Genomic DNA, 27,522 nt, shown 5'->3' on the forward strand with positions numbered 1-27,522 from the left:
TACCTGTCTATACAAGCAAGATTCCCCAGTCTTTAAAGCCCTGTTTTCCCTGTCAAGAAAAGTCTACTTCAGGGCTGGGGATGCGGCTTAGTGGTAGAGTGCCTGCCCAGTATGCATGAGGCCCCGGGTTCAATCCTCAGCACCATAAAAGAAAAAAGAAAAGTCTACTTTCCCTAAAACAGTGTCATGTCAGAGTTACCTTCAGACACACCAAGAAGGGAGAGAAGGAGACACAAAGGGCTTAGGTGTCGGACTCTTGGCACAATTTTAAAAGGTTCTACAAACTATATTAGGACAGTACCAAATTACACGAGCCAGATGTTTCAGGCAGCCTGTTTCTCTGGCTCTGTGACTATTACTTCTTCCTGATCAACAGTCCTTTAGAGTTCAAACACCATCCCCAGACCAGCTATTTCAGAATCCCCTGGGAAGCTGGTTAGGAAACATATGCCCCTATCCCACCTCTGGCCAACTCAATCAGAGCCCTGCAGGGAGGTATGGGAATCAGTGTACTGACAAACTCCCCAGGGGAGCTTGAATAACCAGGTTTAGAAATTCCTGGTTAGAGAAGACCCACGTAGCCCCTAGGAGTGGACAATCTCATAGGACACACAGTGGTGGATGGCAGTTATAGAGCCATCTCATTACTCAACAACTGACTCCCAGAGGTCTAGAACAAGGGTAAAAGGATTCAACAGATGCAACAAGTCTATTGTATCTACATTATCTATTTGAAGCTTTGAAAAAGCCACTGTACCTAGAGAAGCTATTGATCTATGGTTCTCCAAATTCAGACTTTAAAAATATCTGGGAACTTCACTTCCTAAAGAGTCTGCATCTGAGGTTTCCATGAGGTCTAGGAATATGTGTTTGCAACAAAGTTTTCAGATACACAAGGTACAAGAGGCCCTGGCCTAGATGCTTCTCTGCACTTAGATATGACAGTCAAGGAGCAAAAGAGTTGGGGAAAAGTGTCTCAGCCTGCCTTTGAAGGCTACTCACCAAACTGAAGAAACAAAATATGAGGTCACAGCCAGGAAAAGTGGCACATGCCTGTAATCCCAGTGGTTCAGGAGGCTGAGGCAGGAGGATCATGAGTTCAAAGCCAGTCTCAGTAACTTATTGAGGCACTAAGCAACTAGGTGAGACACTATCTCTATATAAAATATAAAAAAGGGCTGGAGATGTTGCCCAGTGGTTAAGTGCCCCTGGGTTCAATCCCCGGTTTCGAAAACAAAAATGAAAACACCCCTGAGGTCATGTGGGAAGCGCTCAATGAGCAATTCATCACCCATACAGAAATATCAGATGATACGAAGCCTTCAGGACATTTCACTCCAACCTTTCATCCCAGTAGAGGATATAGGCAGTCTGAGCCAAGTAAGGCTAAGACCCCCAACACAAAACACCCATTTCAGGATCCATATCAGCAGTCTCCAGCAGTTTCCATGAGCAAAGAATAATCCTCGCAGGGTGGGAGCTGTGAAATACCTGAATTAAAAAATATTTGACTGCCTAGGCCTTGCCTGGTTCTAGCTTCCCCTTCACCCTGTGAAAGAGAAAGTTCCTCACGGTTCTCTTTCTCCCTCTGTCCCATCTCCTACTATTAACTGAGCCCGAGACAAGATTAGCATGTGTCCTTGTGGTCCTATCCAGAAACAGTCAGACCACTGGGAGCAGGGAGCAGGAACCAGGCTAATTATGGCAGACTGCAACAAGGATAGAGTGTCAAGGGCAGTGGCTTAGGGACATAACCCTCTCTGCTATGGGCCAGATAGCTTTCTATACAGGAAAGGACTCCACAGACATCAAAATATGCCTGCAAGTTCCCAAAGTTGACCAGGCTCATGGCAACAGGAGCAGCACACCAACAAGCCCCTGGACTCTTACCTGACTGGAACACATATCGGGCCAGGCCCTGCATTAGCTCTGCGGGCCATGTTGGTGGTGCAGACTCCCCCGTTTCTCTCTTTAGGCGAAATGTCAACTCAAAGCCAAAACCGCTAGGTCCATCTGTTCCAGTAAACCTGAAAAGAATAAAAAGCAAATGTTTTAAGTTCAACTACCTTAGGAAAAATATTGTTTGAAAGTTTAACCAAAGCTCCCTGCTTTGTGTGGTGGCCTCAGCATACAAACCTTTCATTCAGAGGAATCTTCCACTGTATGAGCCCTGGTGGGGAAGAAGGACCTCGGGACCTCAAAAGCCTTTAAGGAACTATAATTCTTGCCTTACTCTCCTGATAGCTGTGGACACATGTATAAGACCTGAGCCTAGCCAAACTTCCCTGTTAGCACTCTGAATTATGAGTTTGAGATTTTGTGGCTCTAGAACATTCCTTTTTGTATGACTGAGGCAATATTACTGAAAATCTTTCTCATCCATGTTCCTTACTCCTTCAAGTTGCTCATAAGCACCCACTTCGTTTGCTAAGGATACATGTCCTGTGAGTCACCAGAAAGGCTGTGTGCTCTGTGAGGACAAGACCTGTGTTCACTCTATCCCACAAGGTACAATCCTTGGCTGCGCTGGCTGGCCTCCAAAGTCAGCATTGCAGATTGGTCCCCAGGCAGATTCCAAACACTGAGTGGGCCTATCTTCTTCCTGAAACCTAGTACCCAAGGTGCCTGCATCAGTCAACACTGCTCCTCCAGAAACCACAAGCACTCTTCAACCAGTGGAACGTGAAGCATTACAGTTTGCCTCCCTTCCCATCTCTAGGTAAACCTGAATGATGAGGAATATTGGTTCTATGGTCACAACTCCTTCCAGGGGCAGCAAGACAAGGTCAGAGTGCCAGCCTCCCTGTCTGCTAAGAAATGCTCAGAAGTCCTGAGTCTCAGGGAAGTTCATGAAATAGACTGCTGCTAGAGAGAGCAGTGATTTGGGTCAGAGGGTAGAGTCTGGTTAGTGGGGTGCCACACCTCCTCATGTGAGGGAGTCATCCAGGTAGGAGTTCTTGACAACTCCATGAGGCCTGCCAGCACAGGAAGGGTTAAAAGTTAAAATATGTTCATGATATAATTTTCAGTAATTATATCTTGTACAACAGGAGCCATAATGACTATACACATGTAAACTCCCCGGCATACAAATACAAACCATAAACTAAGATGACAGCCAATATCTTGCTAGCCAAACTTCTGGAACAGGTGATCAGAGGGGAGAATTCTCAAGGGCTCATGACACAGTCAATGTTCAACCCTGAAATTTCTTGTAGCATCTTTCCTTCATCAACCACCCCAAGAGGCCAGGGAGAAAGACTGGACAGAAACAGAGTTCAGTGTCTGAAACTGGTATCAATCCTAGCCTTGGCTTTGGGTGCCTGGGGGAACTTGGCTCTCCTACACCATAGGGAAGAATTACCTCTAAGAGGCTAAATTCAATTTCTTTTGGATTGAAAAGGAATCCTTAGAAATCATCATGGTCTGGGCTGGGGTTGTGGCTCAGTAGTAGAGCACTTGCCTAGCATGTGTGAGGCACTAGGTTCAATTCTCAGCACCAAATATAAATAGACGAATAAAATAAAGGTCTATCATCATCTAAAAAAAAAAAGAAAAAGAAAAAAAAAAGAAATCATCATGGTCAAGCCCAACTGTATTTAAAATACAGTGTCCATGGTCTACATTTTCTCCAATTATTTAGCAATATAGGAAGCAGACTCCATTTGGAGGATACACCTGTAGAATTTTGGAGATCAGCTAGAAGATGCTTAAAAGTGACACTACTTAAGTTATTTCATTTCCTTGCTGAATCACACTGTTTGGGATGAATTCAATGCAGCGGGGGCTAAGGGAACAGCTATGCAAACAGGTTGTAAAAGCTGCCTCCCTGAGACTGCAGGTCAGAAGAGGTGAAAACCTGAGGGTAATGCAGATTGACTCTAAAACTCTGTAAAAGGAGATGGGTCACTAGGGCAAAGGGAAAATTTTAAGCAATCACCAATTAGAGGCAGCTTTGTGAAAAGTATCAGACCATTATTCCAGGGCTTTCATCTTGGGCCAAGGAAAATACATGATTTCTAACCACAAAACTTGAGACACAGACTAAAAGGAACATGTTCATCTTAGGCTGCACAATGGGGAGAATCTTGAGATGGAGATCCACGTCCACACAGAACTATTTCACTAAGGAGGGCTGTGTGCACACCCACGTATGGATGTACATCTGCACACACGCATGTGTACACCATCTGTCTCCACCCAGAGTGCTTTCTGGGCCAGCTCTGTGGTGGGCAGGCCAGCCCTCACTTGGCTATAGGGGAGGGCCAGGCTTGGCCAGATGGTCTCCACCTGCATTTGATTACCACCCACTAGGCTGGCTGGACGCAGCCTCCATACTCTGAAACATGAGTCTCAGGATAAATGCACAACCTGCGCCTGTCAGAAAGTCTCTTTTTCAAAAAGGCTGCCCAGGCAATAGCCAAGTGACAAGGTCATTCAGTCTTTAACGTCTCCTGGAGGGACCTGGCTTGGTCTGCACTTCCTCATGTAGAGGGCTTCTGCCAAAGTGGTTTTGTCTGACCAGTGAATGAATCCCCTCCAAGGGAGCAGCTGTCTCTCATGTCTTCTGAGAGAGGAAGGCATGAGAAGAAACTGGCATGTGCAGAAGGTGGGATCTGGGTCAGTGCAAATAATTTTTCTAACATAAAAAGCTGCTTAAATACTGGCTGGTGGTAAATGGGGCCAATAAAAAATTTCTTCCTATAGAATTTTTAACAGAATGAGTTAAAGATCTCCCCAGTCTGATAGGATGGGGGTAAGGGGTCTGTCTGTCTTCTTGTAGAAGGATGGATGAGATGGGCCCTCAAGACTGTTTTCAGTTCAAGAACCCCTGATCCCACTCACTGGGGTGTCCTGGGGATAAGCTGGCCAGCAGCTGGCAAGCCAACACAATGACTGGGTTGGCCTCATAACAACAGCAAACCTGCCAATTGAACACATGCCTTGAATCCTAGACACACAAATGCCCAGCCATCAAAACTTATTCAAAGGCCTCTCCTAAATCATCTCAACTAAGAAGGTATCAATCAGTCCAATAGGTCAAAATGACCACATGACTTTCTACAGGAAACACATGACTGAGGACACAGAAAGAGCCAATCTAAATAAAAGCTGGCATCTAATGCTTGACATCACTAGTCATTAGGGAAATGCAGATCAAAACCTCAGTGAGTCATGCATGGTAGCACATACCTACTACGCAGCTACTCAGGAGGATCGGAACTTGAAGGTCAGCCTGGGCCTTCAAGAGAACCTGTCTCGAAATAAAATCAAAAGGGCTGGGGATGAAGTTCAGTCATAGAGAGCTTGCCTAGCATGCCCTGGGTTCAATCCTCAGTACTATAAAAACAAAACAAAACAATAACAAAAACACCATCTCAGCAAGATAATATTCCACAGCCTCTAGGGTCTCATAAGATTATAATGGCCCTGAAAAATTTCTATCAGCTGGAGACATTGTAGCTACTATAACATCATAGGACAATACTTTACTCATGTGTTTGTGGTGATGCTATACTGCCAATCATATAAAAGTATAACACATACAATTATATACAGACTTGGTAATTTTTTTTTTTTTGGAGGTACTAGGGATTGAACCCAGGAGTGCTACATCCCCAGTCCATTTTTATTTTTTATTTTAAAATAGGGTCTCAAGATGGGCATGGTGTTAAAAGATATGGAGATAAAAGACAGGAAGACTGATGATCCTAACCCTGTGCAGACCTAGGCTAATGTGTTGTGTCTTAGTTTTTAATAAAAATGTTTTTAATTTTTGGTGCTAGGAATTGAACCCAGGGCCTCATGTTTGCTAAACAGGTGCTCTACCACTGAGCTACATGCCCAGTTCCAACAAAATAGTTGAACATTAAAATTTTTTTCATTAAAAAAGCTTACAGAACAAGGATATAATGAGAAAATATTTCTGTAGTTGTAAAAGTCAATGTTTTAGAAATATTAAAAAGTTTATAAAGTGAAAAGTTAAGTTTATAAAGTTTATAAAAAGTTGTTTATAAAGTTACAGTTAATTTTATTATTGAGAAAGATTTTCATAAATTCAGTGTAGTCGAAGTATTTGGTGTTTATAAAGTCTACAGCAGTGAAAATTATGTCCTAGATCTTCACATTCACTCATCACTTACTCACTGACTTCCAGTTCTGTGAGCGTCAATCATTGCATGTGCCCTATGCAGGTATATCATTTGTTATCTTTTATAGTGTTATTTTTCTGTATATTCTATTTATATATACAAATACAAATGTTATAATTGCCTACAGTATATAACATGTTGTACAGTTTTATAGACCATGCGCATCAGGCTATACAATATGGCCTCAGTGTGTAGTAGGCCTACTAAGTGTGCACTACAGTTGTAAACTTACATTCTATGATGTTCACACAAAATGGACTAAAGATGCATTTCTCAGAACATATCCCCGTTAAGCAAAGGCATGACTGTATAAGTCTTTTAAGTTCATGACAAGATGTCTGACTTCACTCATAATAAGAGAAATGCAAATTAAAGCATATTAAAACAACTATGAGATATTGTTCTCATCTATCAGATTGGCAAAAATTAAAGTATGGTTTTACATTCTGTTGGCAAGGTTGTGGGGAAAGAGAAAATCTCATGTTCTTGTAGAGATACAAATTAGTACTATCTTTATGGAGGGGAATTAACACCTAACAAAACAATATCTTTACCACTTCTAAGAATCTGTAATTGCAAAATACTGGAAACCACCAAAATGTCCATTTATAGGACAACGATGTGGTTCAAAGGCTACTATGCAGCTATAAGAATGAATGAAAAACTCTATAAGCTGATGTGGACACTGTTGAGTAAAAAAGCAAAAGAATTCTACAGTATACTTTTGAGGACAAAAGAAGGGAAGATAGAAAAATGTACATATATTAGCTCATTTATGCAAAAAGTTACATGGGAAGGATAAATGGGAAACTGAGATTGGTTGCCTGTTTGCAATAGGTGGGAATGAGACAGAAAGGACTACAGGGGTAGAGGATAACATTTTTCTGAATACTCCTTTTTGTACAGTTCTCACTTTTGGATCCATGCTAACATTTTCACATACTCAAAGCAAGTAAAATAGAATCAATGAGGATGGAGGAAAATGTTAAAATGCAATTTGAACAAAATTAACTTAATTGTAATTATCTTATCTGACTGTGGTTAAATAAATATGACCACACTGAAGATGGGGGAAAAGGAAGGTTGGGAGTTTATTTAAGTAATTTTTGTACAGTTTTTTGACCATATATTTTCAGGCTAAAGACAAAAAGAACTGTAAACAAATATTAAACTCTAGATAGTTGATTTACTTTGCATTAGTTGGGTAATTCTGATGCTACATTATGTATAAATGTATTGTGTATAATGAGGATTGGGTTTCTCTCACTGTCACAGAAATTAAAAATTGGTAAATAGTCACAGTGGCCCATGCCTGTAATCCCAGTGACTTTGGAGGCCAAGGCAGGAGGATGGCAAGTTTGAGGCCAGCCTGAGCAATTTAGCAAGACCCTGTCTCACAAATTTTTCTTTTAAATTAGTAAATATATGTCAGTTAGAAATATGTTAACAACAACAATAACAAAAATGCAGGCTAGAATTAACTTCCCAGAAATAGTTTTAAAAATGAAGGAATCAGTATGAATTCATGGTATTTAATAGAGGGAGAGATAAAGAAACAGAAAAAGAGTGTGCTTCTGTATGTGAGTGCAAGACAAAGGTACACGGCAACCCTGTACCTTGTCAATTTTGCTGAACACCTAAAACTGTTTTAAAAAGTCTTTTTAAAAAAGCCATGCAAAATGACATGTGTCTATAATCCCAGTATATGGAACACAGTAAGTATAATTAAAGTGCCAGCTATTGTTAGCTATTATTTACAGTAGTTGTTTCCCATTCTGAAAATTCACCCTAAAAGAATACTCTTGTATTTGGAAAAAGGCTTTTGCATAAACATATTCAGCAGTATTTATAAGAGTAAAAAATTTAGAAACACTCTAAATGTCCTACAAGTAGGGTAATTATGTAAATTCTGGTATACGGTGTGGTAGGACATTACAGTTACTAAAAACCAGGGCTAGCAGGAAAGCAGGGACTGATCTGTGAGCTTTGAGAGGCAAAGCTCTTCACCTCTACAGAACAGTAAGTTTATATCTGAACCCTATCCTAGAGTCTCTATTATGAATACCTCCTTTTCAAATGGTCATGAAATTATAACCTTTGCCCACTGCTGATAGAAATGTAAAAGGATGCAGCTGCTGTGGGAAAGAGTGAGGTGGGTTCTTCACAAAATTAAACACAAAATCACCATGTGATCAGCAGTTCCACTTCTGCTTGTACACGCAAAAGACTGAAAGCAGGGCTCTATACACCTGTTTCACAGCAGTGTTATTCACAACAGCAAAAAGGTAAAAGCAACTTAGCTAAGAACCTATTAATGGAGAAGTGGATTAAAAAAAATGTAGATACCTATAATGGAGTATTATTTAGCCTTAAAAAGGAAGGAAATTCTGACACGCACATGGATGAAGACTGAAAACACTATGCCAAATGAAAAAAAGTCAGATACAAAGGACAAACACTGTATGATTCGCTTATACAAGGTACTCAGAGTAGTCAAATACGTGGAGACAGAAAACAGAACAGTGGTTTCTCAGGACTGAAGGAAGCTGGCAATGGGAGTTATTATTTTTTAATGGGTACATAGTTTCAGTTTGAGAAGATATAAAAGCTCCAAAAATTGTTGGTGATGAGGTTTGTACACCAATGTGAATATATTTAATTCCACTGAACTATACACCTAAAAATATTGAGAAGGGTGAATTTCATATCATGCAGATTTTAGCAAAAGTAAATGGTCATGAAAAAAACTTGACACAAAAGTTAACAAAGTATGATTCAAAATATTTGTTTAGCTGGGTGTAGTTGCGCATGCCTATAGCCCCAACTATTGGGGAAGCTGAGGCAGGATCACTTGAGTCCAGAAGTTTGAGGTCAGCCTGGGCAACATCAATGAATGAATGAATGAAATGAAATGAAAAAATAAAAACAGTGGAGAAGACATAAGGAGGAGTAGAGCCCTGCCCAAGGCTAAGGGCTAAGCGGCAGGGGCAAAATGGTGAGCCGGCCAGCAATAACCGAAAAGCTGAACAATAAGGAAGATGCACATCAGATAGTCTCAGTCTTGGCCTTCTTGGGCCCTCTGGAGGCCACAGGATGGACTTAGGGTAGAAATTACATAAAACTGTACCTCTCCAGGATCCCAATAATAGGCTAGAGAAGAGCCAGCAAAATGGCCACAAATATCGGCTGTGGAGATTGACTGAGGTGATGCCAACCCCATCTCTACCATCCTCTGGCTGATCCTGGGGCAAGTTTACTTACATGTACCCCAGATACTTCATCTGTACAGCTGGGGTGAAGACACTCACCCCAGAGGGCAGTGGGAGACTTTCTGGGATAACACAGAGTCTGGTACCAGAGAGTATCCTCATGCATGCATGCCTACTCATCTTTCCTCTTACTGATTGCTGGAAACAGTCCCTGCTCATCACTTTCCCTGAGAACTTCCACAGATGCGTGTAGCTTCCTACCTCCCAGGTTCTGGGGCATAATGGGCCTAGTCCTTCCATCCTGAATCTGCCAGCTTCACATAATTTCCTGGTCTTGGATTCCTTCCAAAGTCCTCAAACCAAACCTGAAAGTCTTCCTAACTGCTACCACACTTTGAGTGACAGCCATTACAGTGGAATTCAACAAATAATTCTAAATAAACATTTGCAGAGACGATGCTTTCACTTTGAACAATTCACAATTACTTATACTTCATCAACCATTTTGGAAATGATGTTTGGTGACAACACAAGTACCACACTGGGTAGTAAAACTCTGTAAAGTTATTTTGAAATATGTTTATATGGTAATATTTTGAGAGAGCTAAAAAAAAAAATTTAGCTTCCCACTATATTAAATCGTTGTATAATCTTAAAAAAAAAAAAAAAAAAAAAAGGAAAGAAAGAACACATTGGTTAAGGCTGGGGATACAGCTTAATGGTAGAATACTTGGGCAGCATGCACAGGGTCCTGGGTTCAATTACCAGCACTGAAAAAAAAAAAAAAAAAAAAAAAGAAAGTGAAAGAAGAAAAAAGAATACATCAATGGAGACTAGACTCACACTGTGAGCTGGGAGTACAATAACGCCGCAATGCAAGCAGCCACCTTTGAGTTTTAACTCTGAATTTTACATGCTTTTTTCCTGCTAAAAACCTGTCCAAACAGATTCGTGGAATACATTTGCCTCACTCAAGTAACCCTTGCCTTAGACCCCCTTGCTGGAAGCCAAGGACCGCATTCCCACAGCATTCCTCAAGTTTAAAAACAGTAGCTCCCAGGACTGATTCAGCTGAGAATCCAGCCAAACAAACTCTCCTGGCTCCCAATACTTTGGCTGCTTAACTCTGTCCTCGGCTCTCAGTGAGCAAAGTACTTCCCAAACTGAGGCATCAAATTTAAGAAAAGCCCATGCCAGGAGCAGCAGACCCTTTCTTAAACAGTGGTGGAAGCTCACAGTCAACTCTGGATGGAGATCCATCCACTGTACCTTCTTCCCTCTACTCCCAACCCCCACAAAGAACCAGAGGCTCAGTCCCAGGGGGATCTCAAGCCAGTGTGGCACGCTATGGGAACTCTGACAGTTTCCACTCTTGGCTTTGGTTTCAAGCAACATCTTTATAAAGTCTTTTTAAAAATTAAAAAGGCTGGGCCAACAGAGGAAAGATCACAGCCAATTTGGGAAGTGAGGTGTCCTCTCAATGCAGGTATGCAGCTTGAGGGCTTCTTACTGACCTAAGAGCCAAGGTAGCTTACCTAACCAGGGGCCCCGGATCTACCCACTCTCTTCCAGTACTTTGAGAAGTCAGCCACCCCAGAAGATCAGACAGAGTAGTAAAATAAATCTTTTCAGGATCTCATCCCCCAAGGGCAAGGATTGTACTATTTGTGTGTTCTGTACATGGGTACACCATGTCTCAGTTGAGCAATGAATGTTAAATGGCAATAATATTCCCATTGCCTCCAAAGAGATAATCTGGCTGAGACATTAAACAAGCAGCTCGATAAGATAGTATTAAAAAGCAATGAGCTTCCCTCTTAGTTATTATCAACGTCAGATTCAAATATCTTAATGTCATTTCCTTTGAGCCAATTTTGTTGCTGTTTCCTTTTTAGAGAAGTAGAACCAATAGTCAACTCCATTCTTCCTTTATACTAGTGCTGACATCCCACACCATGGGAAAGACTTCCTAAAATTCCCTTCCTATTCCTGCCACATCATCCCTTCGCTTTCCTCACCAGTCATTGAATGTCCCATTCTTTATATTGCCTTCAAACTCTGCAAATTCATCTTGTCTCACTCTCTTCCTCTCTTACTATAATGACCTTCTTTCTGTTCCAAAATTCCTCAAGGTTCCTCCTGCCTCAGGGTCTTTACACTAGCTCTTTTCACTGCCAAGGGCTTCATACAGTTGAATGACCAGGGCTCCCAGCATTGTACAAATCCAGGAAGCACCAAATGCACAAAATGATATAAACAGTGCACCTAGAATTGTATGATGTGACAGCCCTGACTGCCACCTTGTCATTGAGTATCAGTTCAAAGCTTCAAGAAAGCAATTACTGATAACCGCAAAATGTTCCCTCTCCGCTGGGTACCCTCCAGTGTCTCCTCCCTGCTTCAGTTACAACACCCATATACAATGTATAAATAATTATTACACATTTCTTCCATAAGAATGTAAGACAGAGTAGAAACTTTGCCTGCCTTGCTCTATATGGTACCTCCAGTACTTAACAGAGCCCTGAACATTTAGAAAATGTGTTCTAAAAACTCACAGAAATAAATCAAATGCTTACTATACACTAAACACTGTGTCAGGTAAAGGTTGGGGTATGCCGCCTCACCTCATCAAACCAGTTTTGGGCATTCTTACCCAAATCATAGACCACCTCCCAGAGAAAGATTCCTACTCCTATGAAAATGTCCCTAAGTGTTCTGCTCTTTGGAGTTAGGGTCCAAAATGAAGAAATGCTCCTGGATGAGCTAATGCTCAGGCTCAGTGCTGGGATGGGAGGCTCCTTCACCTCCAGGGGTAAGAGCATTTTTGCAACAGCCAGAGAAACCCCAAAAAGAAACCTATCTCCACCTTATTTATTTGTTCAGCAGATATCTCACAGACTAGGGAAATAGAAGGGCATAATACACATACGTTACTACCCTCAGTGAATTTACACTCTAGTGGGGTGGAGTTCCCTGTGATAATTAAGTACTTTAAAGAGGAATTAAGCAGAAAGGGGGTGGTGCTTTATGGAGAGATATAGGGTCCCCCTTTTAAAGGAGGCAGCCAGGGAAGGCTTCACTGAAAAGTGGTATTTGAGGAAAGATCTAAAAAAGAGGTGAGCGAGTGAAGCATGCAGCTATCTGCAGGTAGAGCTTTCCAAGTGTGGGGACAGCAAGTGCAAAGTCCCTCAGGCAGAAGAGTACCTGGCACTTCAGAGGAACAGCAAAGGGACCATAGTGGAGGGAGGAGAGTGAGGAAGGGGAGAGACGCATCACAGGTGGGAGACTGAAGAAGAGGGCACAAAACCTTGAAGGCTGTGGCATGTAGTTTTTACTCAAGTGAAAGAGGAAGTCAATGTATGGTTCTGAGCAGAGAAGTGACTAAACGGGATGCTGCAGAGACTGTCCCTGGCCAAAAAAACAGAACGAGGGATGCACATTATCAATGCTTCTTCAAAGCTGTGACTCCGAAGATCCCTACACAGCTACCACCTTCCTTCTGGGCCTTTTCTTTATGCAAAAGTCCTGGTTATGAGAATGAAAAATTGTGAAACTGGCTCCACAAGGGCGCGAATCCAGCATGTCTGCAACCTGATATATTGGAAAAGCTAAAGTGGTAAGGAGAAGGGGTTAGGGCAAGCCATGGTGTCGCCTGTCGGTTTTCACTGTTTTTTTCCCCCTCTAACCAGTCAAGCCTTTCAGAAACATTTAGGAGCAAAATCTGTCACAGGCAGAAAGTACAGCCAGCAAACTTACTCCTCTGGGACCGGAAGCCTAGACCAGACCCCATTATCCAGCAGTTATTTCTCCCCACAGCCATGGCATGTAAGCTCCTGACCTCATGCTCAAAGGCATGAGGACCGACAGAGGACATTTGTGGGCACGGGCAGAGCTCCAAGATGCCCCAAGTATCACATGAAGATCAGTTGTAGAAAAACAGAAGTATCTCCTTGGTTGGCCTTCCTGTGAGAAAGGTGATTCTATGACCAGGGACTCTGGGAGCTTGAATAACATGGGAGGGAGCAGGAAAGAAAGGGTCACTGTTTACTGATGTGCTGCTTCAAGTTCTGGAGCTCCCTGGGAAGCTATTATGAACCCAAGTTCTCATTGGCAAACAGCAACTGGCCTAGTATCAAACATAGGCTGGTTGTTTCTGAGCCTTGGGAGCCCTGCTTGCAAAGAAACTTCCACTAGGCCTCAAGGCACGGATTAGAAAAGAGAAGGTGGGAGGATCCATGATGACCTAAGGCTCTGAAGCTATATCAGGCCCACATCTTCACAATGCTCCCAATTCAAGGAACTTCAACCAAAAGACTAAAGCCTCCACGAGCACCAGGATCAGGTTTGTGCTATTCATTACCATATACCTCATACCCAGAACCACATCCCAACAATGATGCTCTGTGTATTGTATGAATGTCTGGCCCTCTAAAGAAGAGGGGCCAGTGATGAATGCTGGGTGGAGACCATGAGGCCTGACTATCTATCACCCGGTAGACCCTGTACCAGAAAAGGACAGCAGGCCACCCCTTCTCTTAGATCCATTGTTCAGTCCAGTTGCAAACACACAAAATTATTACACTATTTGACTTCCTATGTGCGACAGAAAGTCTCACAAATCATTTATTTCTGGCAAATACCTAAAAAGGATCTGAATACCTCTGGGCACTTGTGCTTGTAAATATTTTGTGAACCTTGGATACAAGAAGCCTGGGATACTCACTGTCCTCTGCATTCATACACACAAGGAAGGAAGAAGTACGGAGGTTCATGGTGTTCATTTCTAGGTGACACAGATCACCCAATCCTGACCTTTTTAAGGGGAAAACAGAAACAACATACCCTCAGGACTATTATGACCACCTGTGACAGTGAAGTTGTGATCTGGATTCAAAAGATATAGGTATTAATTGAAAAGTAGGGGCTGGGGAGATAGCTCAGTCGGTAGAGTGCTTGCCTTGCAAGCACGAGGCCCTGGGTTCGATCCCCAGTACCACAAAAAAAAAAAAAAAAAGAAAAAAAGAAAAGTAGACAACCAGCAGTTAGTACACATGCTCCCTAGAGCATTCTGCACTGTTGTAGTCAAAGAGGCAAAAAAATAATGTAGCTAATATAACGTGGCAATCAGTAGGGGTCATCTTCCCAATCACATATACTGGTTCAGAATCTAGAAAGTCTAGTTGCAGGGGGAAGTTAAATTTGGAAAACAGTGTTATCCAGGTATCAGGGAAATCTTGGAAGATGTTAGGTCACACATAGCAAAAAGCCAATGCACAACTGGGACATTATCAGTCACTATGAATTATTTATAGAAATTAGCATAAGAATATAGACAGAAGTATAAACCAGCAGTGGTAGGATTATAAATAATTTTTTTCTCTAACTTTTTTTTTCTAATTGCTAACATTTTTGGCAAAATGGTTCATTGTAAGTGAAAAAGGCAAATTTACAACTAAGAAGTTGGGCAATAATAATGGATATAAAAGGAAAAAGTCAGGCTAGAAAAGTTAGAGATTTTTGTCTTCATGTTGGGTCAACTAATACAGGGTGTTTCAGGTCTCATTGGAGCCTCAGAGGACCACAGTACACTCATTCTCACCTAAGCCAAGGTTAAGTCTAATGAGGTCTGAGTGAACAAGTCTGTATACCAGTTTTTCTAGTCTATACTGGGGACACAATTAATCTCAAACCCTGGGATTATGGTTGCAGTTCCCAGTACCAACCATACTTTATGGAAGATGACACATAGCTCAGGGATATAACTCAGTGGTAGAGCTCCCCTGGGTTCAACTACCAGTATAACACACACACACACACACACACACACACACACACACACACAATAGCAGAACATATGAAAAGATGCCCAACAGTACATGTTGTCAGAAAAGTGCAAATGAGATAGGTATGGTGGTGCATACCTGTAAACCCAGAGACTTCAGAGGCTGAAGCAGGAGGATCACAAGTTCAAAGCCAGCCTCATCAACTCAGCAAGGCCCTAAGCAACTTAGCAAGATCTTGTCTCAAAATAAAAAATAAAAAGGGCTGGGAATGTGGCTCAATGGTTAAGCACCCCTGAGTTCAATCCCCATTATCAAATAAATAAATAAATAAATAATAAACTAAGGTACATTCACACAATGGATAAAAGGAAGTGAGCTCTCAAGATACAAAAATGAACAGAGGAACCTTAAAGGCACACTGCTTAGTGAAAGCAGTCAGTCTGAGAAAGCTGCATACCATATGATTCCAACTATATGGCATTTTGGAAAAGGTAAAACTGCAAAGACAATAAAAAAGTAGTGGTTTCTGGGGCTTAGGGAGGAAGGGAGGATCAATGAGCACAGAGAATTTTCAGAGATGATAAAACTACTATGTATGGTACTATGAGGGTGGATACACAACATGCATTTGTCAAAACCTAAAGAACTGCACAACAGGTGAACCCTAATGTAAACTATGGAGTTTAGTTAATAATAATGTATCAATATTGGTTCATCAATTGTTTCAAATGTATCACACTAATGCAAAATGTTAAAACAGGCAACTATGGGCAGAGGAGAGAAGGAGATACGTAGGAACTCTGTATTATCTGCTCAAAGAAAAAAATTTTTTTTTTTGTTTATGCTCTGAATCAAACCCAGGGTCTCATACGTTCTAATCATGTGCTCTTGCTACATTCCTAACCATTCTGTTCAATTTTTTTTTTTTGGGTGCTGGGGATCGAACCCAGGGCCTTGTGCTTACAAGGCAAGCACTCTACCAACTGAGCTACCTCCCCAGCCCCTTGTTCAATTTTTTATAAACCTAAAACTGTTTTTAAAAATAAACTGTTGGGGCTGGCTCAGTTGGTAGAGTGTTTGCCTCGCAAGCACAAGGCCCTGGGTTCAATCCCCAGTACTGCAGAAATAAATAAATAAATAAATAAATAAACTGTTAAGGGCTGGGACTGTGGCTCAGTGGTAGAGTGCCTGCCTAACCCATGGAGGCACTGGGTTCGATCCTCAGCAGCATATAAAAATAAATGAATAAAATAAAGGTATTTTGTCTGTCTACAATTACAAAAATATTAATAAATAATTGTTAAGCTGGGTGCAGTGGCACACACCTATAATCCTGGCCACTCGGGAGGTTGAGGCAGGAAGATTGCAAATTTGAGACCAGTCTCAGCAACTCGTGAGAACCTGTCTCAAAATTAAAATAGAAAAAGGACTGGGGATGTAGCTCAGTGGCAAAGCATCCTGGGTTCAAATCACCAGTACCAAAATAAAAATGTGAATAAAAAATAAAAAATAAATTGTTAAAGGAATTAAAATACAAAAAAAAAAAAAAAGAAAGAAAGAAATTACCATCAGCACTGATAGAAGATCAAAGGAAAAAATATCCTCTCCTGGGTGGCAACATGTCTCTCTACCAGAATAAAAATTCTTCCCAGATTGGCACAGCAGACACCTAATTAGCTAGATGCTTGTGACATACTCCCAGTCTGGAAAAGTTCCTTATGTCTACAACCAGCCTGAGAGAGAATGATCTGATACCCCATAAATCCTGACCAAGATATGTTCCTGGCTACTGGAATACCAGGCACATTACTGACCACAAGAAGCATGATCATGTGAACTTGTCATCAAAGCCAGTGAAATCACCTTTGCACTTTTAAAGAGCTACAGATGTGTATAGCTCAGTGGTAGACTACATGCCTTGCGTGAATGAGGCCCTGGGTTCCATTGCCAGCATCATGAAAAATAAAAATGAAAACATAAAAAACAAAAACAAAAAAAATTGCAGATTTTACTAATAACTTTTTTTTCTAATTGGGAATTGAACCCTAGGGTGTTCCACTGAGCTACATCATCAGCCCTTTTTATTTTTATTTTGAGACAGGGTCTTGCTAAGTTGCTCAGGCTGGCCTCAAACTTGAGATTCTCCTGCCTCAGCCTGCCGAGTAGCTGGGATTACAGGTAAGCACCATGGCACCTGGCACACCAGCAACTTTTTGAAAATAATTTCAGTTAAGGTTGCAGAAGACTTAACTTGAGAGATGACAGGATTCTGTCACCTACTGTCCAGTTGTAGCATCTTGATATTTCCTAGCAGGGCCCTTTCTTCTCCACAAAGTTGCTTCGACATACAGCTCAACATTTCCCCTATAAGCAGTTCCTGGTTAACTCTACTCAGTTATTATCATACGCTAATCCAAATACCTTTGAACTTAGGTGCATAGTTTTAACAGAGTTCTCTAGTGTTCTCTGTGAAGAGGTGGAGAATCCAGACTGTCTGGGTTTGTATCCCAGTTCCAGTATTTACTCACTGGGTGGATATATTCCTTGATATCTCAGCACCTCAGTGTCCTTACCTATAAAATAAGGAGAATAAATACTACTTCATAGAGTTATTCCGAGAATTGAATGAGTTTATATAAAGCACTTAGAATAGTATCTTGAGTAAAGTAAGGGCTGTGTGTTCCATTACCACTACATGTTTTAAGTTTCTTGAAGCACTGAAGATCACAGGGTGAGAGAAAATGGCCTCAGAGGCATAGGGAGACAGGCAAAACCAAAAGCTGCTCCCAGTCCCTAACCTTCATTGTCTTCCTTCCTGGGATTTCACTCTCCCACACCAAACTGGGGCTGGGATTTTTAAGGTCCACCATTAGGAGAGATTTCTCATTGAACCCTTACCCAAACACAACATCTTGTCTACTGTTCTGCCCGTAAAAGGACTCAACATAGCTTTGTTGGTGAGTGTACTGCACAGAAGGGAAGCCACCGAGCTGCCAAGTTATTTGGATGAGGGAGGAGATCATCCCTCAGAGAGAAATGTCTGGAGTGATCCTGTCAGAGAGAACAGATTCAGAGATTAGAACTGAGGTCCAGAAACAGAAAATGTAGTAGAGTTAGTTATCTCAGAGGCAGGATATAGGAATGTATTTAGGAGGCAAAGGGCAAAGGCTAGAGTTGGGACTTCTGAATCAGAATGCTGGAAAAGGAAGATTCTGGCAAACCCAGACTCTAAACATAGGAGGTATGAGGGCCACCATTCAATGTAGAAAAAGTCATGACCTAGAAGATGGGAGCCTAGAAAGGTGGGTTGAACTGGGAAGAATCCTGGGACTGAAAGATCAGGTCATGTGAAGCCCATAAATGCTTCCAAATCTCTTCAAGAAGGAAAAAGAAATCTCCCTCGCACCATTCTGGCCTGGCATTCACTCCCCAATCCTAGGTCTCTAGGACTTTTTCTTAAGTGAGTTGGACCAGGCCATCTAGAGACTCTAATTGTCCCTTAGCACTTAGGGTCTCTGAACTGGAGAAGTTGGAATCTCTGCCCCAAGAAGAAAAAGAAAATTCATGCTGCAAATGAAATGCTTTATAAAGGATGAAGTCACATGCCCACATAGATCTGCCAGAGCACCCACAATGTCCTAGGTCTTCCTGTGGCTATGAAGAAAAAGAATTCTCCTTAACATTTTAAGTTCAAAGACTAGGGCCTAAAATCCAATCCAGTGTGGCAGCTCTGGCATCAGGGAGAGTTCTAGGGCCCCTGATGCTCCAGGGCTAAGATCAAGGGTACTCTACTCTTTTTATGTGGCCTGGATCCATGTCCTTAGCAGAGAACACCACCATTTCACAAAGTCATCCTGAAACTAAACACCTCTAAGAGGAAAGGCAGAGGGACCAAGTCTTCTCAAGTCTGCTAAACCTAGCCAGGCAACACTGGGACCTGACATCTGCAGGTGGCTTAGTAAGGTACTCCAGTGAGAGCTGGGAGGAAATCGCAGGCTCAAAGAGAGGAAGGACCTGTGGGGCACTGTCGTGCATGACAGTAATCACAGTGACTCAGCAGGCTGAGGCAGGAGGATTGCAAGTTCGAGACCAGTTTCAGCAACGTTTTATTTTGAGATCCTGTCTCAAAATAAAAAATAAGGGCTGGGGATGTGGCTCAGTGTTTAAGCACCTCTGGGTTCAATCTCCAGTACCAAAAGAAGAGGTGGGTGGGGGGAGAGAGAGAGGACCAAGTTCCCAAACAGGTGTTTACAGCAAAGGCAGAATTTCTATTGGAAACCCTTGGGGATGAAATAGTATATTAAAAAGTTCCTGCAAACTAAACTTTGAGGAGGGAAAATTAGCATTTCTCAACTGTCGGGGACCAAGGCTACACTAAACAACAAACAGAAAAGTTAATCTGTGTCCAGTGTTTTAATAAATATCTTATGTGGGGCAGAGCCCACTAGGAAGAACAGGAAGGGAAAAGGAGAAACTCACCAACAGAATGGAGGCAGTCACAGGAAACTGGCCAGCATAGTTCCAGCCCCCAAGGGACTTGAACAACTTCAAACTCCAGTGGGCATGCCTGCCAACAAGGCAATATTTGTGGGGCAGGACCTAGATCTCCCATGGTGGTGAGGTGTGGCTTCTAACTACCCCTGGGCAGCATTTGAGCCAACTCCACAAAAAGACTGTCTTTGGAACTAGCCTGATACGTACAACAGATGACCTGCTCCAGTGGAATCCCACCAGGGAAATCAGCCTGAATTCACAAGCACGCTTTCCAATTAGCCAGTCTCCAGAACCTTGGTTAAGGGCCCCCTGCAGTTTTTGTCCAGCCAGAGCTGCTGGCTATAGCAGGGCCAGCCAGAAATCCTCAGAGAGGGGCACTGAAACCACCCCTTCTGTAGCCCCCTGTATCCCCATATTCTATCCACAGCTGCTTGGCCACAAAGGAAAGGCCAGAGCTGTAGATTTCCAACAAGCACTTGGCAGCTGAGGTTCAGCAGTCTGACACCTCCCAAGTCCCAGGACTTGGACAGGACAGTGAAGCACTGAAATCAGTTGAGGGTAGTCTCTGGCTTCCTAGAAAAGCCATCTGCTCTCCCTGTGGCTTCCCTGAGCTGGAACCTGTGCCATTTCTCCAACTTTAGAAATAGCCTCTTCCAGGCCTGATCTACTCTTAGAAATTAAAAGTAGAGCTTTCCACGCTACCCAGGGAGGGGTCCATATGGTGTTGTTCTTGATTCCCGTTGTAACTTAAAGAGAAACTGTCACAATGTCCGGAGCCCTTGATGTTCTGCAAATGAAGGCAGAGGATGTCCTCAAATTCCTTGCAGCAGGAACCCATTTAGGTGGCACCAACCTTAATTTCCAGATGGAACAATATATCTACAAAAGGAAAAGTGATGGCATACACATCATAAATCTGAAGAGGACCAGGGAGAAGCTTCTGCTGGAAGCTCATGCCATTGTTGCCACTGAAAACCCTGCTGATGTCAGGTGTCATATCCTCTAGGAACACTGCCCAGTGGGCTGTGCTGAAGTTTGCTGCTGCCACCAGAGCCACTCCTATGGCTGGCCACTTCACTCCTGGAACCTTCAATAACCAGATCCAGGAAGTCTTCCAGGAGCCACGTCTTCTGGTGGTTACCGATCCCAGAGCTGACCACTGGCCTCTCACAGAAGCATCTTATGTCAGTCTGCCCACCATTGCTTTGTGTAACACAGACTCTCCTCCATGCTACGTGGACATTGCCATTCCATGCAACAATAAGGGAGCTCATTCTGTGGGTCTGATGTGGTGGATGCTGGCCCAAGAAGTTCTGCACATGCATGGCACCATTTCCCATGAACACCCATAGGAGGTCATGCCTGATCTCTACTTCTACAGAGATCTTGAAGAGATTGAAAAGGAAGAGCAGGCTGCTGCTGAAAAAGTTGTGACCAAGGAGAAATTTCAGGGTGAATGGACTGCTCCAGCTCCTGAGTTCACTGCTGCTCAACCTGAGGTTGCAGACTGGTCTGCAGGTGTGCAGGTGCCCTCTGTGCCTATCTAGCAGTTCCCTACTGAAGACTGGAGTGCCCAGCCAGCCACTAAAGACTGGTCTGCAGCTCCCACTGCTCAGGTTACTGAATGGATAGGAACAACCACTGAGTGGTCTTGAGCTGTTCTGCAGATACTTATTAAGCAAAATGAAAATAAGGTTACAGAAAATAAACACCAGTTTCTTTAAAAAAAAAAAAAAAAAGAAGAAGAAGAAGAAAAAAGAAATTAAAAGTAGAAGGGTAGTTACCAGGGGTCTGGAAGAATAGCTGGGGAAAGGATGGGGTGAAGTTGATCAGTGAGAACCAAGTTGTAGTTAGATAAGTAAAAAGTTCAATGTGCTACTGTACACTAGGGTGATTTGTAACATATGTTTCAAAAAGCTATATAAGAAAGGATTTTGAATATTTTCATCATAAAGAAATTATAAATATCTGAGTAGATATATTTAACCTGATTTAAACACTACACAATATATAATGTACATCACATTTTACAATTTTTATGTATCAGTCAAAAAATAAATTTATAGCACTCTTGGGAATAGAGCTCAGTGGTAAAGTAAGTAGGATCCCCAGAACTCAAAAAAATAATAATTTACAATTCATAGTATCCAAATTAATAAGTAAATAAGTAATTTAACTTAAAAATAATCTTTTTTTTGGCGGGGGTGCTGAGGATATAGCTCAGTTGGTAAAGTGCTTGCCTTGCAAGCACAAGGCCCTGGGTTCTATCCCCAGCACCGCAAAAAAAAAAAAAAAAAAATCTTTTTTGTGGGTAGAAGGAATTGAACCCTGTGATGCTTAAGCACTGAGCTACATCCCCAGCCCTTTTTATTTTTTATTTTGAGACAGAGTCTTGCTAAGTTGCCCAGGCTGGCCTCGAACTTGATATCCTACTACCTCAGCCACCCAGGTCACTGGGATTACATGTGTGCCACAGCGCCTAAACAAAAGAACTTTTTGATCCAAAAAAGTGCTCTCTTGCCCTGATTCCTTTAGTGAATGAGAAAAGAAAAAGAGCCTTGGAGGAAATGGCCATGCCACAGTTCATTCAATCAGTTCGCTCCTTTACCCTTCCTAGCGTTACCAGGACCTACCTCTTGAGCAAGAAAAAATGCCGAGGAAAAAAATGCAAACCTTCTTGCCTTTCTACCCTCAACAAGCTGTGAAGAAAAAGAAAGATCCCACTAGGAGGATGCGATTAACTGAGTAAAATAGAAAGGCTAAATGGTATTGTAGCCAAACCTCACTTTGGGATCACCAGACGTGGCTTTTTATTTACTAGCTGTATGATAGCTTCTCTGAACTGCTCTATCTATATGCAAGAGGTAATAAGAATTCATCATGCAAGAATTATTATGATACATAATATGATATATATATGTATATATGAAACATTAAATTACATATATAAAGAATTTAGCACTAGCTGGGCACAGCAGATATACCCCTGTAACCCCAGCAACTTGGGAAGCCTGAGGCAGGATGATTGTAAGTTCAAGGTGAGCCTGGGCAACTCGGTGGGACCCCATCTCAAAATGGGGTCATCTCAAAATGAGCCAGGTGTGGTGGCACATGCCTGTAATCCCAGTAGCTTGGGAGGCTAAGACAGGAGGATCACAAGTTCAAAGCCAGGCTCAGCAACTTAGTGAGTCCCTAAGCAACTTAAGACTATCTCTAAATAAAATATAAAAAAATAAAATAAAATATGAAAAAGGGCTGGGGATGTGGCTCAATGGTTAAGCACCCCTGGGTTCAATCTCCAGTACCAAAAATTAAAAATAAAAATAAAAAATAAATTTAAAAAAAGGACTGGAGACATAGTTCAGCTGTACAGCACACCTGGGTTTAATCTGCAAGATCACAAAAAAAAAAAAAAAAAAAAAAAAAAAAGTACTAACCTGGATGATAGAAAAACCTATTTGGAAAGAAAAAGAAAAAGCATGCTTATATTATATTATTAAAGAAAAACAATAGAGCTGGAGCTATGACTCAGTGGGACAGCACTTGCCTAGCATATGTGAGGCACTGGGTTCAATCCTCAGCATTGCATAAAAACAAATAAACAAACGTGTGTGTCTATCTGCAACTAAAAATAATTAAAAAAAAAAAAAATGTCCCATTCCTTCCTATCCCTCAACCACAAGACATTACACAGAACAGTGGGGATTTAGGGAAACCATATTTTGACCTGCACTTCTCATTAATCAGCCCATGTTCTTTGGCAACTACTATACCTTCCTCAAGTGTACAATTAAGGAAGACAGACTAATATTTCCAAAGTGTGAAACTTGTCTATGACAATAAATAATAGTGGATACTGGATCAATTAACGAAATAAAAAGTTCCCTTTTCGATTGTCTTTCAACTTTTCTGATCCTATGGAGGGGATTTCTATTTGGTATTTAAATGTCTTTTTAGCATCTTTCCCATACTTGGTAATCTCGTGAATAAACAGAAATCTGGCTTAGAACCTTCTGGACAGGCCACAGAATTAACCTAGGATTTAATAATGTTGTTTTGTTTTCATTGCTTATTTCCATAATTACCTTAGACTATAAGAAGTGATATTAATTTTCACGCATGGCAGCAATTTAACTTATTTATTTATTTTTGGTACCAGGGATTGAAACCAGGGGTGCTTAACATTGAGCCACATCCCTAGCCCTTTATAATTTTTAACTTTGAGACAGGATCTCGGCAGTAGCTTAGGGCCTCACTAAGTCACTGAGACTGACCTCAAACTTGTGATGCTCCTGCCTCAGCCTCCTGAGTTACTGGGATTATAAGGCACGCACCACCACACCCAGTGTAATATTTAGCTTTTAAAAGTATATCTCAGGGACTGGGGTTGTAGCTTAGTGGCAGAGTACTTACCTAGCACGTGTGAGCTGTGTTCAATCCTTAGCACCACATAAAAATAAATAAATAAAATAAAGGTACTATGTCCATCTACAACTAAGAATATTTTTTAAAAAAAGTATATCCAGTAACAATGAATTCTGACAATATGTATAATGACAATGTACCAATGAAAAATATGGAAAAAAGTAAAAATTTTGCAAAAAGTATACTTATGTCAGGTAAATAAAAAACAAAAACAAAAAAGGCTGGGTGTGGTGGGGCATCCCTGTAATCACAGCAACTTGGGAGGCTGAGGCAAGAAAATTGCAAGTTTGAGGACAGCCTGGACAACTTAGTTAGAACCTGTCTGAAAAAATTTTTTTAAAAAGAGCTGAGGAGGGCTGGGGAGATAGCTCAGTTGGTAGAGTGCTTGCCTTGCAAGCACAAGGCCCTGGGTTCGATCCCCAGCACCGCAAAAAAAAAAAAAAAAAAAAAAAAAAACAGAGCTGAGGATATAGCTCAGTGATGGCACCCCTGGGTTCAATTCCCACTACTGTAATAAATAAATGAAAGTAAAAATATATCTATGTCAATTTTTTAAAAAGGAGAGGACAATTTAAAAGCAGCATAAAATAATTGTGATGGTGGCACTAGAAGTTTTGAAAACATAGATTTTGCAGTCCTAACCGTCAGTATTGGTACCCTGGAGGGAGAGGCTGCAGATCACATCCCAGTCCTTCCTGCAAGGTTCCTCTTTAGTGTCACCTCCTCCATGGAGCCTCTTCCAATCCAGTGGACTGATTAAAAGTCACTCCCTCCACTATGCTCCCAGATCATGTTCTACACCCATGGATTTAAGCATTTATTAATAGCCATCTCTTTATGTTTCTCCTCTAAAATATAAGCACCTTGAGACAGGAGTTATGTCTTACTATCTTGTCCACAAGACATTATGATGCTCTGTATCTGACACACAACAGGTGCCTGATAAATATATGCTGAAAAAATAACCTAATGCTTCTCCCCCTTTTTTTGTTAAATGAGAAAACAAAAGACAGTGGAAGAAGAATGTTGTCAGAGATCCCTGTGCTTTAACTCCAATCCAGCACCTGTTATCAACTACACTGGGTAGCAGAACACCTTTCTGACCTCAGCTTCAAGTACCATGTTAAATAAGAATTCAGTAATTTTTTTTTTTTTTGGGGGGGGGTATAAGGGATTGAAATCAGAGGCATTTTACCACCAAACTACATCCCCAGTCCTTTTTAAATTCTTTATTTTGAGACGGGTATAGCTAAGTTGCCCAGGCTAGCCTTAAACATGGGATTCTCCTGCCTCAGCTTCCCAAATCTCTGAAATTACAGGCGTTCACCACCATCCTAGATCCATAACTCACTTTAAAGAGATCTCACCACATGCAGTGTTTGGAAAATCAAATCATTCTTCAAGAAACTTACCATTATCAAGAAGAAACCACTCATACCCGCACAAGATCAATTATAAAGGCATTTGTGACAGCACAGAGTGGAACTGGGTAAATATCTGAGGACATTCCTTCCATTTCCTTCTAGTGGTGAATGAAATGGTAAAAATACTAGGCTTGGGCTGGGGTTGTAGCTCAGTGATAGAACACTTGCCTGACATGTGTGAGGCACTGGGTTCAATCCTCGGCACCACATAAAAATAAGTAAATAAATAAAAATAAAGGTGTAGTGTCCATCTACAACTAAAAATATTAAACAAAAATACTAGGCTTAAAAAATGAGGTGAGAGTTCAAACAGAGGCCTCGCTCTTATCATACATGACATAGGCATATCAGAGCATTTTATCATAAGGAAATAATACACATGTAAGGGAGCAGTGTTAAACTAGAAAAAACAGTAAGTTAGACCCTATTTCAAATTCAGAGATTGGTCCTACCAAAATATGGACATTTCTCTATTACATTTAGCATGTTTTTTGGGGCCTTAGGCACATACCTAGTAAGTAGATAGACTGGAAGAATCTTTAAGCTACGTAGGAAATAGTATTCTTTTAACTAGAATAAATCTGTCAACAGGTTAGTTACATTAAATATTCTCCGTAGGTTCTTATTAAAAATATAAATTAAAACCCATTATGGTTCCTTTATTCTCCACATTGATTTACTATTCTATCTCCACTATTAATACTGTAATGCAGGTTCCCCATTCAGGCAAGTTTAAATCCCTGTTCCCAAAGCTGGTACTACAATGAATCCATGGAAGGCTGAAAAGGCAGATAGGCCCAGACATTGCTCCCAACCTGTAACCAGTAGGCGATGAGGCCTGGGCCTCTGAGCTTAATATGAGGAAAGAAGAAGTGGGGTTGGGCCTGTAGTCAGAGTTGGTGTAGCCCAGTGGTTACAAACTCAGACTTTAGAATCAGAGAACCCAATTCAATACCAGCTCATTTATAGTCTAGACATGAGACTTTAAACAATTCATTTAACTTTGAGAGAGTCAGTTTCTTTATCTATAAGAGGGAGAGAATAGTGGGGTACAGTGGAACACACCTGTAATCTCAGCTAGTCAGGAGAATAAGGCAGGAGGAGGCTAGCTCAGCAATTTGGTAAGATCCTGTCTCAAAATTAAAAAAAAAAAATAATAATAAAGGGCTGGGGATGTGGTGCAGTGGTAAAGCACCGCTGAGTTCAATCCCCAATATTGGGGGGGTGGGTGCAGAGTGGGAAAAGACTATGGACTCTCAGGGCTGGAGAAATAGCTCAGTGGTCATGTGCTTGCCTACTATGTGCAAGACCGTGGGTTTAATCTCCCGTTCCACAAAAAGAAAAGAAAAAAACAAGGATATGGAGTCTTGAGCCAGACTGCCTGCATGCAAGTCCTGGCTCTGTCAGTTAAAAAACTTCTTTGTGTCTCAGTTTCTTTATGTGCAAAGTGGGGTGAATATTACCATCTACCAGTTTTATAGAGTTAATGTGAAAATTAAATTCATTAGTAACATATAAAGTGACTAGAAGAATAGCTGGTCCCTAATCAGTACTTAATAAAAGTTGTTACCTTTTCTTTTTCAGTACTGAGGATTGAACCCAGCAGCACTCTACCATTGAGCTATATACCCAGCTCTTTTTATTTTTTATTTTGAGAGAGTGTGTCACTGAGTTCCCCAGGCTGGCCTTAAACTTACAATCTTCCTGTCTGAGCCTCCGAAGTAAAGGATTTATAGGTTTGTGACACCACACCTGACTATACTGTTACCTTTTATAATTATTTCAATTGTAGCTATTGTTTAAGAAAATTTAATACTAAGTTGATTATGTTTAACGTGGAATTAAAATGAAATGTGTTTGCTTTCCCTAAACACAAATTAGTTGATTATAGAGGGAAAGAGGGGTATAATTTAAAAGTGTGCAAGGCAACAACTGGAAGTAGACCAGGAGAAAACACATGCTGTTGATAATCTAAGCACAGATTATGCAAGTGTAAAGAAAGTAGGTAAAGCTGAGGTGGGAGGATCCCTTG

At 41.4% G+C, this 27,522-nt stretch overlaps 1 protein-coding gene and 1 pseudogene across 5 annotated transcripts in view; one reads left to right on the plus strand and one right to left on the minus strand.

Annotated features, from left to right (window-relative positions):
• The window catches only part of SUFU (SUFU negative regulator of hedgehog signaling), a 112,631-nt gene that overhangs the window by 79,730 nt on the left and 5,379 nt on the right, over positions 1–27,522 (minus strand). For all 4 annotated transcript variants that reach the window (XR_013763191.1, XM_079136342.1, XM_079136341.1 and 1 more), the window contains exon 3: positions 1,891–2,027. Coding sequence is in view for 3 of the 4 variants with exons in the window: in XM_079136342.1 (XP_078992468.1) it covers positions 1,891–2,027 (137 nt within the window). In the remaining variant the exon portion in view is untranslated. The remainder of the gene's footprint in view (positions 1–1,890; positions 2,028–27,522) is intronic.
• Positions 16,583–21,832, plus strand: LOC306659078 (small ribosomal subunit protein uS2-like; annotated as a pseudogene). The gene is made up of 2 exons (XR_013766619.1): positions 16,583–17,598; positions 18,595–21,832. The product of XR_013766619.1 is annotated as a small ribosomal subunit protein uS2-like (transcript).

Source organism: Sciurus vulgaris, assembly GCF_902686455.1.
Source record: "Sciurus vulgaris genome assembly, chromosome: 4".
Classification (NCBI taxonomy): domain Eukaryota; kingdom Metazoa; phylum Chordata; class Mammalia; order Rodentia; family Sciuridae; genus Sciurus; species Sciurus vulgaris.